This window comes from Rhyacophila brunnea, unplaced genomic scaffold (assembly GCF_057557595.1).
Source record: "Rhyacophila brunnea isolate RB1 unplaced genomic scaffold, BYU_Rbru_1.0 scaffold_9, whole genome shotgun sequence".
Classification (NCBI taxonomy): Eukaryota; Metazoa; Arthropoda; class Insecta; order Trichoptera; family Rhyacophilidae; genus Rhyacophila; species Rhyacophila brunnea.
The window spans coordinates 24774312-24791709 of NW_028233361.1; the positions used below are offsets into that span (position 1 = coordinate 24774312).

The window sequence follows — 17398 nt, forward strand, 5'->3', positions numbered from 1 at the left end:
CTTAAAATAATAACTTGACCTTATCACTGCCAGCCAATTTTTACTAGGTGGACACTTGTAGGCCAGCTATTTTTGGAATAAAATAGATCTCTTAAAAAATATGAAATAGGAACAGCATGATAAATATTTGTGATAACTTACCAAATCAACATGTTTATCGAGTTTATTTTCACTCTAAAATGATAAATATGGTGTAGAAAATATACACAAATAGTTTATTCAGAAGTTATGACGTTTACAAGAATGCACAAGTTAACTTGACCATGGCCTGAGACGACATACATGCCTTGACGAGTTAACTCGGCTCTAGCAGTGATCAGGATCAATAAATCTGAAATTTCCATCCGTCATCTGTCACAAATACGAATCCTCTGCCAATCTTTACCATCTAAAATCTAAATGAATAACAATGATCTCTTCGACCTTCATGTACATTGGAGATTAATTTATTTGAATTTATCCATTGACTGTTCTTTGTTATCTCCAGTCGCTGCTTTGTGCTATTCTGAAGATCTTCTGGTGACTTCTGACTCGAATGACCATGAAACCATGATGAAGTTATATGAGAGAATCGGTGATGGTGCATGCTCGTTGAAAAATTTTGACAAAGCCATCAGCAGTTACCACAAAATGTTGGAGTGTGCCGAAAAGGCTGGTCATACTGGGAAGGAGCTTGAATCTATTTATGTTTGGTAATGAAAATTATTACTTTATATTATTTCCTACGTCCTGTATGCCTTACTGGTATGGATTAAGGCTCTACTGTTGCCTGTCCAGTGATAATTGTTATAATTTATATGACAATGAGATTTTGTGTCGATGACTGGGTTATTTCTACATTGTCATCTACGCCCTACTATCTTCAAAGTAAATGAATTATAATTTCACTGGTAAAAATTGTGACAGTTAACCCTAATAGTAATTTATTTGTCAATTCCATAGCAAATTAAAATAAAATTTAATCAATTCCTTAATTGCACTTACGCATTGCAAAAAAATCAAATTTCGGAAAGCAAAAAGAAAAAGGATGCTAATATAATAGAGAGACTATAATAATAAGAACTCTTGTAGTACAACACTTGGTAGTGTTTCCAGAACGTTATTTGAATATGTAGTTGAATTGGTAATTAGAATACTGTATATTCTCTCTATTGGCGGCATTGCTGCTGATGTATTGCCTTGGTTATTTTCTTATAAACTGTGGTTTTATGATTGTTCAGCTAAATAATGATAGTTGATTGTATTAAAAACTTCGGTACTGTTCGGTTATCAGGAATACAGCGGAAAACACATTTTGAAAATACCCGATATACTGGATTATTTGTTAGTTTGGGTTAGTTTAGGTTGGGTTAGGTTAGGTTTGGTTAGGTTAACCCAGTGGTCGGCAAACTTATTAGTCAAAAGAGCCAAATATCAACAGTACAACGATTGAGATTTCTTCTGAGAGCCAAATTTCTTAAACTTAAAGTATATAATATGTAGGTACACTGAACACAAGTACACAAGTATACTGAATAAAACTTGATATCATACTTAATAATGATCTTATTTATTGATAAAAATTAAATTGTAAGTAAAGTATCCATACAATTTATTTTATTAAATCACGACAAACACTTAATATCCATTTCCTTGAAAAGTTTGGGGAAGTCAGGTTTGTATGTTGTTGTTTTTAATTTTAGGCACGATTCCAGGTTCTCATCAATAAGACAACTTCTCAGTTTACTCTTGATAAGGTTCATGCTTGAAAAAGATTGTTCGCATGAATATGTAGAACCGGAAAGTGAAAGTACGGCAAACGCTAGTTTTTTCAACTGATCATATGAGTCATGAATACTATTCGTAATCATCATGTCTTCCTTCTCCAGGTCTTTCAAAGCAGACTACTTGCGCTGTGAACCATGTTCATATTTGTTTTTCTCCAATATGTCCAATCAGCACAGAGACGTTCAAATGTAGAGCTCCATAATTCTTTATTTTTAAATCCAGCAATTGCATTTCAAAGTTGCCAATGTCAACATTAAGGGGGAAAAATTAATTCTGTTACCTCAGCATTAAAAGGGTTTTTTTTTAACAAAAACTGACGTCGCTTTGCTGTTTCTGAATTCTTGATACCTGTTGAGAAAAGCTTCCCTCTTATTTAAAATTGTTGTTTTGAAATAGCAAATGTCAATATCAGAATGATTTTCTTGGCGATGTTTCAGCAGGCTTAGTTAGCAAAGATTCTCTTTCGAAATCTTGAGCAAATGGATAATTTATTTTCGAATGAAATAACTTCTTCTAACATCGAAAAAAATGTGTTTCCTTCCCCCCGTAGTTTACGATTAAGCTGATTTAGATGAAACGTAATGTCCACCATGAAATATTTTTTTGGATCAACTGATCATCCGTTATTTCTGGATAGTGAACTCCCTTCACAAGGAGAAATGCTTTGATTTCTATTAATAAGTAAGCAAAACATTTTAAAACGTTTCCTCTTGATAACCAATGTACCTTATTATGCAGCAGAAGATCTGCGTACTCACTCTCCATTTCAACTAAAAAATCTTTAAATTGGCGACAATTAAGAGCTTTAGCTATAATGGGGTTGATAATCTTAATCACAAATTCCATAACTTTGCAAATTTCTTCTGGAAATGTCTGCGCATAAAGCGCTTCTTGGGGAATGATGCAATGGTAAGCAAGTATCTCGTGACTATTTTTTTCTTTCAAAACAGTAACACACCCCTTTCTTATGCCAGTGATACTTTTCGCCCTGTCTGTTGAAAATGACACAATTTTATCGAGTGGAATATGATGTTTTTCCATGCACTCAATTACAGCATTTGCAATATCCTCGCCACGTGTTTGACCTTTGAGTGCCAATAATCCTAATAGTTCTTCTTTAAGACCAGTAGATGAAATAAATCATACAAATTTGTGCTGTATCATTTATGTAACAAGACTTGTCAACTGCTATTGATAAAGCTGAAACCAATTTAGATCTTCGACTTGCTGGTTGGTTATATTCGAAGACATTTTGACTGTTCTATCTTTCACTATTTGAGTCCGTACGTGGTCATTTGTGGTAGAGCCACACTCAAGGGGCGAAAGAGCCACATGTGGCTCGCGAGCCGCAGTTTGCCGACCACTGGGTTAACCTAGCAAATAATCCAGTTTATCGGCTATTTTCAAAATGTGTTTTCCGCTGTATTCCTGATAACCGAACAGTACCAAAACTTCTTTTAAACTTGTAATATGTATGCAAGTTATTTTTTTTACCATAGTTCGACTTAGAAAATAAATCTGCAATGCAAAATAAATTGCAGCTAATTTAATCATTAGCCCTAAAAATCTTTTTTTTCTTCTTCACTTTGCATATTTAATTCTCCATCTGCATTGAAGGTTTTCTTTAATTTTTTTATTTAAACCATGTAAGATCTTGTCTTGATACAAATGTACGTTATGGTAAAAATATGTCCACAAAATAAATATATAAACAGTCATGGTTATTAAATGACATTTAATTTATGTTAGTCTGTCGAAATACTTTTTCAAATGTGTCAAGAGCGATACCAATAGATCACTGTTACTGTGAAGGTAAATCCTACATCTAAAGTAGAAAGAATGACTGTTTTTGGTTATTAATTTATTACATAAATCGACACCTCCTACGTAAAAGGTCAGAGTTTTTGTCTAATTTGACTTAATTGCCTTTATTATATAATTTTAACATGTTGACTGCGGAGCATTTAATTACTTTTTAATTACCGCATTTAAATAACATGCTAATTGTATTGATGGCCAATTAATTAGTGTACGACAGGTGTTCCGTCCGCGTGGAAAAGACTAAAGATGTAAGACATAATTAAAAAATTACAATTCCCGCATTTAAGTTATTGTTTGGTGTCATTAAAACTGATTGAAATCGTGCAACTGAAAAGTTACCATTTTGCCGTTCTGACCTTATACGTAGGTGTCGAAATATTATATGTCTTGGTAGCATCTGATTGTGATTGTGATGTTTTAGTCTGTACCAAACGTATAAAGATATTGGTAATTACGAGAAAGCTTTGGAATATTACGAAAAAGAATATGAACTGATTAAAGATATCCCCAGTGAAGCATTTGTGACACTTCTGAACATTGCCATTACCAAGAATTTGGCTGGAAAATCATGCGAAGATGTTGAAAGTGCTTATCAGAAAGCTAGAGAGGAGGTGAGCGCAAACTACTTGAAATGTATTGTTTTATTATTATCATAATATTAAAATCAGCTGTTTACTACATAATATATACTAAAACAACAACTGATTTTAACCAAGAGGTTGTTCAGTACCTATGCTTTTATTTCAATTAATTTTAAAGACAGTATAGATTACGTGTTGCACACATCTATTTTACATGTTTCAAAATTTCATGTTTGTAATATATTATTATATTACAATATATGAGGCGTCTTATAATAAAAATCGCTATTGATTACACACTATTCAATGTCAGTGGTAAATCACATTTTTGTGTGTGAAGTGTAACTGGTTGATTTTAACGTTAGTTTATTTTTTATATAGTATTTTACAACAATATGCATATATATTATATATTAACTGATTATCACCCTTAATGCAATATATCCATGAAATATAAAATTGGACGTACTTTAAATCAGCGATCCCCAGCCTTTTGGATCTAGCGGACCACTAAACTCAAAATCTTGAATTCCGCAGACCACTACCACGTATTTTTTCCTCACTTGTTAAAATTCGATATGTCAATATAATGATAAAAGAATTATAATAAATAAACTTATTAACACAGATATTCATTAGTGGTGTGTCGAAATCGGCCGTTTCCAAGGATTACAAATCGTCACTGTTCTGGCAGAAGACACTAATTCGAAAAAATGACATACTGAGTTAGTACCAAAATGTTCCTTATTTCAAACTTTACCGTCTGGAAACCTTCTTAATAAATAAACAGTCTTTATTTTAAAGTCATCCTTTTTACGATTACTTAATAAACTCACATGATAGACCATTATTTCAAACATTTTAACAACTTCAAAGTCAAATTACTCAAAACTAGTATTCTCCAGTTAGTGTGTTCTGCCAGAACAGAGACGAAATAATAATATCAGTATGTCGATATTTGCACTTTATGTTATCCCGAACAGCAAACTTTATTCAATTTATTTCTTCTCACATTGTATATGGACTGACGACGTAATAAGGCTAAAATTGCAAAAAAAAATATTATAAGAATATACTGAAACTTTTTAATAAATACGAAAATTGCAAATGTGGTGGTCCACGACCACCGGTTGGGGACTGCTGCTTTAAATAATCGATTTCTGTAAATCATTTTGTCATGTGATTTTGGCACATTTTAAACAATTACATATTGTGTGAAATTGCACATATAATATGGACATATTTTGTGTTAAATTTTGACCTTATATGTGACTTATGGGTTTTTGTTATTCTTCATGACGCTAAAACCCTATCTGGGTCTTGGCCTCCTCAAGCATCTGGCTCTACCGTGTAAGATGAGAGTCTATCCAAACCCGCTTCCCTCTAGTTTAGGATGCCCAAGGTCTTTAAATCCAACTCGACACTACCCATCCATCTTGTAGGAGGTCGACCAGATTTTCGTTTGCCTTCCGGCTTCCTGAATGTATTTTTTTTTGCATGCATGACTTTTCCGTCCTATGTACATGGCCCAGTTATCTAAGGCTGTCAAATTTGATGAACCGTACAATGTGCGTGCCCCATATAAAGCGTACGGCTCCTAATTGTGTCTTTGTCTCCACCCCAACTGTGTGTCATTGTTGGATCCAAATATACCACATAGCACGCCCCACTCAAATGAGCCCAACATTTTTTCCATGCTTATAGTCGTTATTTTAGTAATGCATCAGGTCTCCGAGTGGTACCTGACAACCAGAGGTCGATTTCTGAACGAAGCACTACGGACCCATTGCGCAAACCTACTTCAGTTAGAGTACGAGAAATTATATATTTTCTCAACTGGCAGTGCGGAGTGCAGATTGAATTTAAGTACATGTGCTTAGACGGCAGAGGCGCTTGCAATCGCACATATATACATATCGTAAACGTCAGATGTTTAATGTCATACGAAATATTGTAGAAGGCTGTTCATCTATTGTCTTTTATATAACTATTATCGTTGAAAGTGTTATTTTGTGTTTAAATTCTCATTTAAGTATTTATTGTGATTTTGTAATACATAATCACACATGTTTAGTTTTAAAATACATCGTAAATTCCGTTCAGATTCTTGTAATATTGGAGACGTAACTAGCTTCTAAGGATTAATTAGCTACATACTTTAAAAATCAATTGTTTAATAATGCAACGTTAATGGGTAAGTACTGATTAAATATGAAGTCATTACCAAAATGGATAATAATGTTATTTAATTTCCATGAAATCGACACAAAAATTTTCTTGCTCTATTTATCTTGCTCTAACGCATAAAGCGGAGGTCTAAGTGTGCCGAATGCTTGCTCACCCGCACTTATGGTTAATTTTTATTCATGGCTCGATTGTATATGCACAACATTTCCTATAAAACTAAAAATTTCACATATTTTAGTCAATGCTTTAGTCAAAGCATCGGGTTTTGTAGTGCTTTGTTGAAAAATTGGGCTGCTGGTCTTATTAGTGTTTTGTACAAGATGCATTTCGAGTGTCAATTCTTCTTTTTATATAGATTTCAAGGCTATTCTCTCTGTTAATAGAGGACCCCAGCTACATGGAATTCTAGACCCCTCAAAAGCACTGTTGCATGTCCTGAAAAGATCATAAGGTCTGCAGTAAACCTAGCGTAAACACCAGGTTTTTGTTATTAGACACCTCATATGTCCTACGTCCGGAAGCAGCACTATTTTTAAAGTCATGTTATATTTTTAATTTATTGCTGTGTATTAAGTTTATTGTCTTATTAACTTCAGGCAATGAAGGAACACAATGAAAAACGTATAGGAAAATCGTTCAAACTCCAAATTAAATATTATAAAGACATTGGCAAACATGATAAAGCAAAACAACTTGAAGATGAAATGTCATTAATGGGTAATGTGAAGGATTACTTGGAATCCGATGATTCATCAGATGAAGAAAGCAGAGAGGTGAACACACTAAATACTCCGGATATCGGCGATGATATCTGTCTGGAAGATTTGACAGGTATGTATCCTTTATTGACTGAAGTATTGAGACAATACAAATTGTGGAGTTTTGGCAGTCTTTGTGTGTGAAATGTAAAGTTTGTTACAAATGAACGGGAAATGCGAAATGTGATTAATTGCTGCAAATAATTTAACTACAGGTAGTCTTCGACATCCGTATATAATTGGTTCCTGAAAATGTGTATGAATGTTGAATGTCGGAAATAGAGCAATGTAAAAAAAACATCAAAAAGTGTATTTTAAATTTTTTGGACAATGAGGAAATAAATTCATTTGCAGTATCTTTATCTGCACTGGCAGTTTCTCCAGTGAATATAATATTATGTAAAAAATACATCAATTTAAATTTGTCGAACCAGACTTTATTTGCTTGAAATTCCATATTAGAATCTTCTTTTAAGTGAGTTTTCCAATCTTCATACAAACTAAGAGCCTCAGCTTGAATAATTAAAAAACTCAGAGGGACATTTTATTGTTGTTGATGATCAATCCGTGATGACAAAAATCTCTCTATTTCATCCATCACTATGCTGTGTCGTTTGGAAACAATCTTTGAAGATATATTTCCATCATAGTCTGGCTTAAGTCATACGAACGACCGATTGAAGCGAAGAATTTGACGCTTTCAGAACGCCTAAATATTTCCATCTTTGTCTCAATCGTATGAAGTTTATGAATTCTTAATTTCTTTTTATTCGTGTAAACACTGCAGTTACTCCATTTCTCAGTAATGTTTATAAATTTATAAGGGTGAAATATTTACACATAGGTGGCTTATAATGTTGTGGGTCCCAGGTTAGAATCCTGGAATTGGGCAACATTCATTTCTCATAAAAACAAATTCTGTTGATACAAATTCTCCACCCTGTGGAGGCCCATACCTATGATCTTATTAGGATCAGACATAGTCTAATAAATAAACAGCTAAACTGGAAAAGTGCACAACGCTTCGACATGCGTCGACAGACCATGATTATTTATGAAGGTCACAAGGAGTGGAGGAGAGGGGAGCGACTGCATGGAAGCATAGTTTTTGCATTATCGACAAAAATCTCAATTTTAAGAAATGTATGAAATAGCGAATTATACGAAAGTAGAACGTACGGAAATCGATGAACACCTGTATTAGATTCTGTAACTTTATTATCAGTTTCACTTTCATATCGACTTTTGAACAACAAAACTGCGTAAGTGAATTCTGGGTTTTACGTATTTGTACACCACACATTTCATCCCATCAGAAAAATTTTCACCGTATCAGATGCGTTTGAATTGAGATTGCATTGTTTTTGTTCTACTGAAATAATATTAGCAATAGTCACTTGTGTGATTTTGCCTATCAACAGTTAATAAATACGTAAAGGCTCCATCACCATTGAAGTAGGTTATTTCGACTTTGGTAATACCTAACTTTATGATTTCGTGTTTAGATCTGTCAGAAGATAATGAGAACGAAGAAAATGACAAGCCACGAGTTACCAGAAAGCGAGGTAAAGGTTTTGCTGTAAAGAAGAATACAAAAGGTGAAACACAATTACACCAGGTTAGTTTCTGTTTTTAACTATTTTTCTTTCAATGGTGCAACAGCTCAATTTAAGCCTTCTTCTATACCACGCTGGTGCGATCCTCTGTGATTAACATTGAGAAGAGATCTTGTATTGCTTCTCACTACCGATTGTGACCGATTGGCTTCTTTCCTCTTGGGCTCCTAACAAGTACCATTTCTTAGTATATTGGTCTGTCGTGCGCTGACAAGAGTTTTGAAACCTGGTACATGCTTTGCAACTAACTCATCACTAAACTTGATTCTCCATAACCGACCCTCACTTATGGGTTCGTATATCCGCCACAGAATCTTACCTCATTTCGTTGCTTTTGTAGTTAGTGTTCACGATTTGCTTCTATACATTTTTATTCTATTTGCAGCAAAATAATTCTTTAGCATAGTTTCAAATGAATCTCTTATTACCTGCCCTAGCAATTCGTGGCACTATCTTATGATATATCTTGAACGTTATACGCAAATAGTATTGCATTATTAATTTTTCCAGGCTTGCATATCAGGCAACACTCTGCTTGTAGATCGCTTGATCTCTCAAGGCCATCCAGTTAATGTCCGTGACAATGCCGGTTGGCTTCCATTACATGAGGCGTGCATTCATGGATATAAAGATGTTGTGGAAACCTTAATTAAAAATGGTGCTCATATAAATGATAGAGGGGGAACTCAATGTGATGGTAAGATAATAATATTTGAATACATATTACGTTTAATAATCTAAAGTTAATCTTCGTTGATAAAACCTGTTAATTTTGTTAATTTCATTGTCTATTTATTATGAAACCAAAAAAGAATGATTACATTATATTAGTGGCGAAGACTGCCTATTGGACGGAGGTAAATAACAAAACACACATAGACAGTGATCAATATGTAATAAGTCTTGCTGTATATAGTTCAGCGAGGCAATTTGTTTTATCATATTCAACTTAATTTAAAATCTATGATTAAACTGAATATATATCGCGAGCCTAATACTACAAGGTTCTAAGTGTTCGTCCTTGAGAAAACAAACCCAACAATGAAGTACTATTCTTAGCTACCTCATTGTTACTTTTGTTTCGCCAAGGACAAACACTTAGAACCTTCTAGTTCTCCACTCGCGATATGTTTATTTTAAATGTTATATTTGTGTAGAAACTGAATCATATTATTTTTAATTCAATGCTGAATAAACACAAGATTTAAGAATCTGAAATTCTTCTTATTGAAAATAATGATTTAGGGTCTTTTTTAATAGGTTTCTTTAATAATAAATATTTTAAGATGTCACTAGTTTCATATATGTACTATAATTTCATTACTTACGTCTGGACTAATAAAAATCAATTCGCCAAGCTGCTTGAGGCAATTGCCTGTGGCATTATGTTAAAAAATATTTTTCTATTTAATAAACAGTAATATTTTTTTATTTAGGTATATCTCCGATTTGCGATGCAGCAAGTAATGGTCATTTGGACATAGTCGAGTTGCTTTTGGAAAACGGAGCGTCGCCGTCGATTAAAAATGATGCCGGTCAGACCACTCTTGATGTGCTAAGGAAATGGAGGAAAGGAACAGAAATTGATCCGACCGATCACATATTCTATGAGACGCTTTGTTCAAGATTGCATAAATCTATTTTGAATACTGGATCGAGTGATAACACAAAAGTGTCAAAATTACCACCGGAAAAAAAACATTCTAAACAACCTCTTAGGGAACAGAGATTTTCACTAAATAAAAGAGATCTGAGGAAAAATGTTGAATGTATGGATGATATTTTTGGAGAACCAAAAATCCTAAATAAATATAAATCTTTTCCTGATAGTTCCAATAGTGACAGTGAAAATTCTTTACCTTCGACAAAAAATAGTAAAACGAGTCAAGATGAGTCTAGTAATCAATCTTCCAATGGATTGAATCAGAAATCTTCAAAACAGAAATGTAAAAATGCTGGTGTAAGTGAATATAGAAATGCGATGAAAGCTCTGAGGACGAGGCAAATTGATGATGCCGACAGTGATGATGGAAACTTTAAAGAGAATGAGAAACGCAAGAAAGGAGCCATTTTGGCTGCCGAAGAAGTAGGTGAGGATTGGCTGGATGATGACATGGTGAAATCGCATAGCAAGAAAAGAAAAACAGATGAAATCGATTTTGTTAACATTATTAATAGTGGTCCCGATATCACTTCAAATGTGAGAGAAATTGATCAGAAATCTGATTCAGAAAATTCAACTGATATATTCCAATCTGAAAATGTATCTTCATTTAAAAATGCAGAAATCTCACGAGGAGTTCAACCCAGAAAACCATTTGAAAGTATATCCACCAATAAGGTACCGTCACGTAAATGGAAACGTCAAACATCTCTATTAAAATCTGGCTTCTCTAGGAAACGAAACGTACATTCAACATCGCACGATAATAACTATTTCTCTAACGACAGTGATTCAGAATCTTGCTCAAATATCAGCATATCTTCCAACACAAGTCGGACTAGAAATGTTGAAGGTTCTGAAGAACCGGATTCCACAAGCGGGCAACTATTTACGCCGAAGACTGCGTCACCAGAAGCTTTCACGATTAATCCGTCTTATATTACTCCTCAAAGTCAACCGTCATTGCCACCGGCTGCTGTCAAAGTGAGGGTGCAAGACAAACTTCTGCTTATTCCCATCAAGATGGATAAGGTGGATTCTTTAACTATAAGTTGGCTTGCAAAGGAAGCATCGCGGAGATACTATAAGTATGACTTTTATAAAACTATAAAGTAGCTTATTGTTATATAATGTTTGAGGCTTTCACGGTTGTTTATTATCGTAGTAGATTTTTGGGTTTCGACCGTGTGTCCTTCTTCCTTTTTTACTCGCACTATAAGCAAAATCCAATATTCGAGCCGGTATCCCTGGTCGTAACAATTGACAGATTACTCTGAGCAACGTTTGCTCTTAGCTAATGGGATTCCTTTTGACATTCTTAGAGCAACGTTTACATTCACATACCTACACTACATTTTCATCATAAAACATATCATCTCTTGATAATGGCCTCTGCAACGGGCCCGAAACATCGAGTAAAGAAGGAAGAAGGACACACGGTGGAAACCCAAAAATCTACTAAGATAGCTTATTGTTGCCTAGCGGCGGAATATTTACTTCTGAAATGTTGGATTGCATGTTTGAACCTTATAATATCTGGTAAATTCACATTTTATTTTGTGTCTGTTGGACCCAGATCATGGTCTGAATAGGATGGCTAATAACCATTTTACATAAAAAAATCTGTTATGAAATCACCTCGGTAAAGATTTCAGATCAACTGTAGAGATTATAGAAGAAAATAGAGTAAAGTTGGATAACCTTACTTTTTATGTTTACACTTGATTTCTTTTGCCATTATAATAAGGTTGGCAAATTATATTATTTTTGTAGAATATAAAACAATAAAGTTATTATTTAAATACGTTAATAAGCAATAAAATTCTTTTTTCTTAAGGAAGGCTTTAAATCATAGACTAATATACTATATACTATAGATACGCCACATCAATGTGTAGAAGTGGTTCAAAATCATTCTCTATATATCTCTCTCAAATTTGGACTGGAGGTCTTCGTTTTAAAAAATGGCTCGAATCTTGAACTGGAGGTCTTTGTTTTAAAAAGTGGCTAGAATCTTGGACTGGGACATTTTATTTTTTGAAATACTACACAGAACAGCATATACAATAAAAATATAAATACATAATATTACAACAAAATATCATCAGATTATCGAAAACAGAATGTAATATGACAAATTCAATAAAATCTTAAATTAAAGTAAGGTTTAACATTTTTCAATTAATCACAAGAAATTTTACTGAAGGCTTATATAATTTATATTAAATGAGATAGCATTTAATTGGAAGAATTCCATTTGCAATGCAATATTGAAACTTCATTATAGACGATTAACGCCATGTTAATTTAAATACTTACACAAATTAATTCATGTAGTTTTATTTTATAGATTCAAGGTTCAAAATGATAAAATGTCATTTACTCTTTAAGAGTTTTATATTATGATTCTCGCTAGAGAATCGATTTTTTGAGGAACACATTAGTTTATTTAAAGTACCCCTTAAAATATCAAATTTATCAAAAAACATGAGAATTTTTATCCTTATGTATAAGTAGGTAGGTACCTTCTTCTTCTTTCTCGGCACTACATCCCGGGGCGGGATTTGGCCTCCTCTACAATTGTCCTCCACACGCTCCTTTCCCTGGCTGCTCCTCTCCAGTCTCCAGCCCTCCCCATCTTTCTCCAGTCCTCTTCGATACAGTCAGCCCACCTCTTCTTTGGTCTGCCCCATGACCGTTTCCACTGTGGGATCCACTTGGTCATGATTTTTGGCGTCCTGTGCTCAGGCATTCTCTCAACGTGTCCAGCCCACCTTAGTCTTTGGGATCGACAGAATTTCACCACCGTTTCATGTTTTATTAACTCTTCTTACTCGTGGTTGGTAAATTATCACACCCTTTTACTGCACACCTATCCATCGACATTATTTAATAAATTTTATCTAATATTAATTATTACTAGCCAATTATTACGAAAAGTATTTAATTTGACACACGTTTTAGCAGATTTCAATGTATTTTTCACCAATCCGATTGTGTTTTGTTTCGTATTCATTTGACATTTGAAAAATCCAGTAAACAAAATATAAATATTCAAAATAAGAACTCTCGACCTAATAAATTTATTTTCATAGGATAAAGATTATGACGTATTATATTCCATTTTAACCTCTCTGCTGCGAATGTCTCTGAGCAGAGTACGTATGGTTAGTACGTTTGATTCCTGATCGGTGTGCCATCTGTTGAAAGTCACATTGCTTTTTTTTTTTTTGTAATACCTCATGAGTGTTTTCATTTTGGATATGGTCTGGAGTTAAGCGAATGATAAATAATTATTTTTTTGTAATTCAGTTAGGATGACACAACGAAAATGATAATTTACACGTTATTATTTAAAATAGAAAGGCTAGATCAAAAAAAAATGGCGCATCAAAAATGTTAAAAGATAAAAATATACAGTACGACAAACACTTATTAAATCAATAAGCACGATATGGTGACAGAGTAAATTGAATCGAGATTAAGGTACAAATTTACTGACGTATATTTATGTTTGGCCCATGATATAAACTTGTAATCTCTATCTGTCTATCCGTTTGTCTGATTTTAACGCAAAATCCACTCAACCGATATACCAATTATACAACCGAATATGGCAATTCAAATGACAGAAAGGAATAGAATCAGGCTAGGGAGGTCTTTATCCAGCAGTGGATTGGTTCAGGTCGATGTTGATAAGGATGATAGAAATAGGTAAAATATCACAAATTCGTTTAACCGCTAGTAATAGAATCAAGTTGAGGAACCCTTCATCCATCAGTGGATTGATCCTAGTTGATGATGATGATGATAACGATATGAATATGTATATAAATATAATATTTCTTATAGTAGGTATGGAATTTTTTTGCAACAATACTAACATCCATATATCACAAATTAAATAATATGTCACAATTTATTATAAGTTATAACAATATACCTAATAAAAATGCTGCACAATAAAAACTCTGTAATATGAAATATTATTAATAAATTATCTAGAGGATAATTAAATAACTGGAAATAATTGAAATAAGATTTCTCCACTTGATAAACACAAGCTTCAAAGAATATATTTATTTTATAAAGAAACATTAATAAAGAATGAAGAGATAATAAACATAAATTATAATTATTTAATCCTTCACGATCCTGCTGGGTGTCGTATTTGTTTCAAAAAGATTTTTTCTAGTAGTTATATATTTTTCAGAAGTGTTTTAAAATTACGTAAGCATGACATTTCTAAATATTGTAATTATTCGTTGAATAAAAAAAAATATTTATTACACATGGCAAATATAAATGTACAATATAGCTGGATAACATATATGATAGCTGGTCACATTTTTCACCGCCATTTTGTAACAGTAGTTCTAGTAGATATCTACAATATCCAGTCACATGACATACTGCCATTTTGTTAAGCAGTCGATCCAACAGATTTCTACAGTCTGGACTGCATACAAATCATTTAATACCTCTTAGGTGTATGCCTGATACACCCCCCTGCTTTAAATAATAGGCTAGTATAAAGTCTTCGCCACTGCTACAGTAAAATCTTCTTTTGTGGTACGAAATTGACAGGTACAAAAATAGAAAAAATTCGAATTTCAAATTATAAAATGTATGGGGGTAAAATAGATTTTTTTTTCATTTTCATTGTTTTCATTTTCGATCATAGATGGATCTACTTACCTATAAAATTTCCGATACAATTTTTTCGAATAAAAATTATTGCTAAATAACCAACCGTTCTTCCTTAATTTAATTATTCATTGCGATTAGGAACCAAAATGTAATGTAGGTAGATATTTACCAACTTATTTTGAGCTAGAATTACAAAACTTCCATAACAAAATAATCTTTAAATGATGTTATACTTAATGAGAAAAATCATAATATTATGGTTTTTTTGGTTCAAGACAGCAAAAACATTGCTCTCATAACAAGAAACCTAAGATATATTTATCACACATTTTTTCCATTATATACCATTTCCATTGAATTCTCTCTAAGAAATAAATATGTTCATTAAACTTATAAAATAAGTCTCATTAATATTCTACAATCACTATCCTTCCTTGTTTCTGAGAAAGTAATTATGTACATAAAGCGCTATGAAATCGTAACTATGACATTATGGCAGTGGCGAGGGGCTGGCTGGGGTAGGCTGTTAGGATTCGACATAAATAGTGCATACTAAACTTTGTCAGTCATACTTATTTGTTTTCATAGAACTATATATGTAATAATAGAAATGGCAGATGGTGCTGGTTAGTTTTTTAAATTAAATTAAACCCTGCCTAAGCCAAACCCTAATAGTTCAGGTATGCAATGGGCGATCTGACAAAAATAGTACACACTTTTCAGTCATATTTATTTGTTTTCGTTGTAAGAATACATATTACAGATGATGTTGGTTTCGTTTTTTAAAATCCATTAAGGCTATACTTCAGCTGAGGCATGATCTAAAAAGATTGTGACTATGCGACGCGCAGATTGTGCAAACGACGGGTGACGAACAAAATCTAATTTGTCATAAAAATTCAACATGCTTCCATTTAATGTCATGTTTATTGTTATGCTAGTAATAATAATATATTCATTGACATGTTTTCTTTTTTGAGTAAATGCGTAACGTTTTTTAGTCATCTTTACACGATTTAAGAATATATTCCTCCGACACCATCACAAAACAAATTGACGTGCTCACAGCTCGACTATTGCTCTCCGATTGGCAACGAGTGCGAAATTACGTCCCACCTATTGTTCAAAATTATTTGCCGTTTCACTGATGTATGCTCTTAAGGTGATGTCTCTATGTAAAGTTGTTATCGAAAAATAGCTAGAAAAGTTTATTAATCGGTAAATATATATTCAAAAGTAATGAGAAAAATAAAATAAAAAATTTAAAGTCATCATGGAGTTCCATATTCCAAAAATACGTGTCAAATTCAGTACATTTGTATCGGGTGGCAAGAATGAATGACATAAATTTAATTATCAAAATTACGATAAAAATATACGTAAATATATTACCTAGGAAAATGCTAAACGGAAATTGGAATTTATTATATCCTTATATCTTTTTTTTCAAATTTAAAAAACATCGATTTTGAGGTTAGAAAGCATGTAATTAAAATCGAAAAAACTCGGTTTGTACGCAATAACTGAGAAAAAACGGTTAGCGTTTCTATTAAAAATATTATTTATTAATTTTTAGGGTAGTTATTTAAATTTAATCTTGTATTTTTGTATATTAACTAATCGATAGTAAATAAAATTAATATATGACAAGACTTTTATCGACATGTGCTGCTAAAGCGGAAATAAATCGTGCCATTTTTGAAACAATACTCGCATAGATTAAAAAATACACACACACACATACATTGAAAATAAAGGGTCGCCAGCATGTCGCCAGGTATGAAGACAAGCACTCTGTTAATTTTGCTCTGTCCATAATAGCATTTTCGGTTTGCGATATTGGAGCATATGTCACAATGGACGATCATATATCAACCTCCACTTTTTGAAATAGTGTTGTGAAATTATTTCAGATATTTATTACTGTTTTGACGTACCTACCTTTTATAAAGCGATTTTAAAATAAATATAGTTTCATAATAATATAAAGAAAGCATACTTATGACACACATCAAATTTAATCTTTGTCTAGTGACTGTACAATTTCTCCCTATTTATGTTAAGTGTTTAAAATGTTATAAGTAAATAAAATTCGTCTATTCACGTGGTAGTCGCGAAAATTATGAACAACATACAATGTTAAAAATAATAAGAATTGTTAAAATTTCTAGTCACAATATTAATCAAAGACAAATTAACCCGATCAAAACAGCCTCGACAAACTTCCACTTCTTTCTTTCACAACTTTTGTTCTATATGTTTATCCTGGATACAGCGGCAAACACATTTTGAAAATAGCCGATATACTGGATTATTTGTTAGTTTGGGTTAGTTTAAGTTAGATTAGGTAATCCT

At 32.8% G+C, this 17398-nt stretch overlaps 1 protein-coding gene across 1 annotated transcript in view; it reads left to right on the plus strand.

Annotated features, from left to right (window-relative positions):
- The window catches only part of LOC147063424 (tonsoku-like protein), a 35800-nt gene that overhangs the window by 6604 nt on the left and 11798 nt on the right, over positions 1–17398 (plus strand). Inside the window, exons 6-11 of the mRNA XM_085959888.1 lie at positions 488–692; positions 4010–4199; positions 6953–7187; positions 8620–8732; positions 9241–9427; positions 10167–11481. Coding sequence (XP_085816014.1) covers positions 488–692; positions 4010–4199; positions 6953–7187; positions 8620–8732; positions 9241–9427; positions 10167–11481 — 2245 coding nt within the window. The remainder of the gene's footprint in view (positions 1–487; positions 693–4009; positions 4200–6952; positions 7188–8619; positions 8733–9240; positions 9428–10166; positions 11482–17398) is intronic.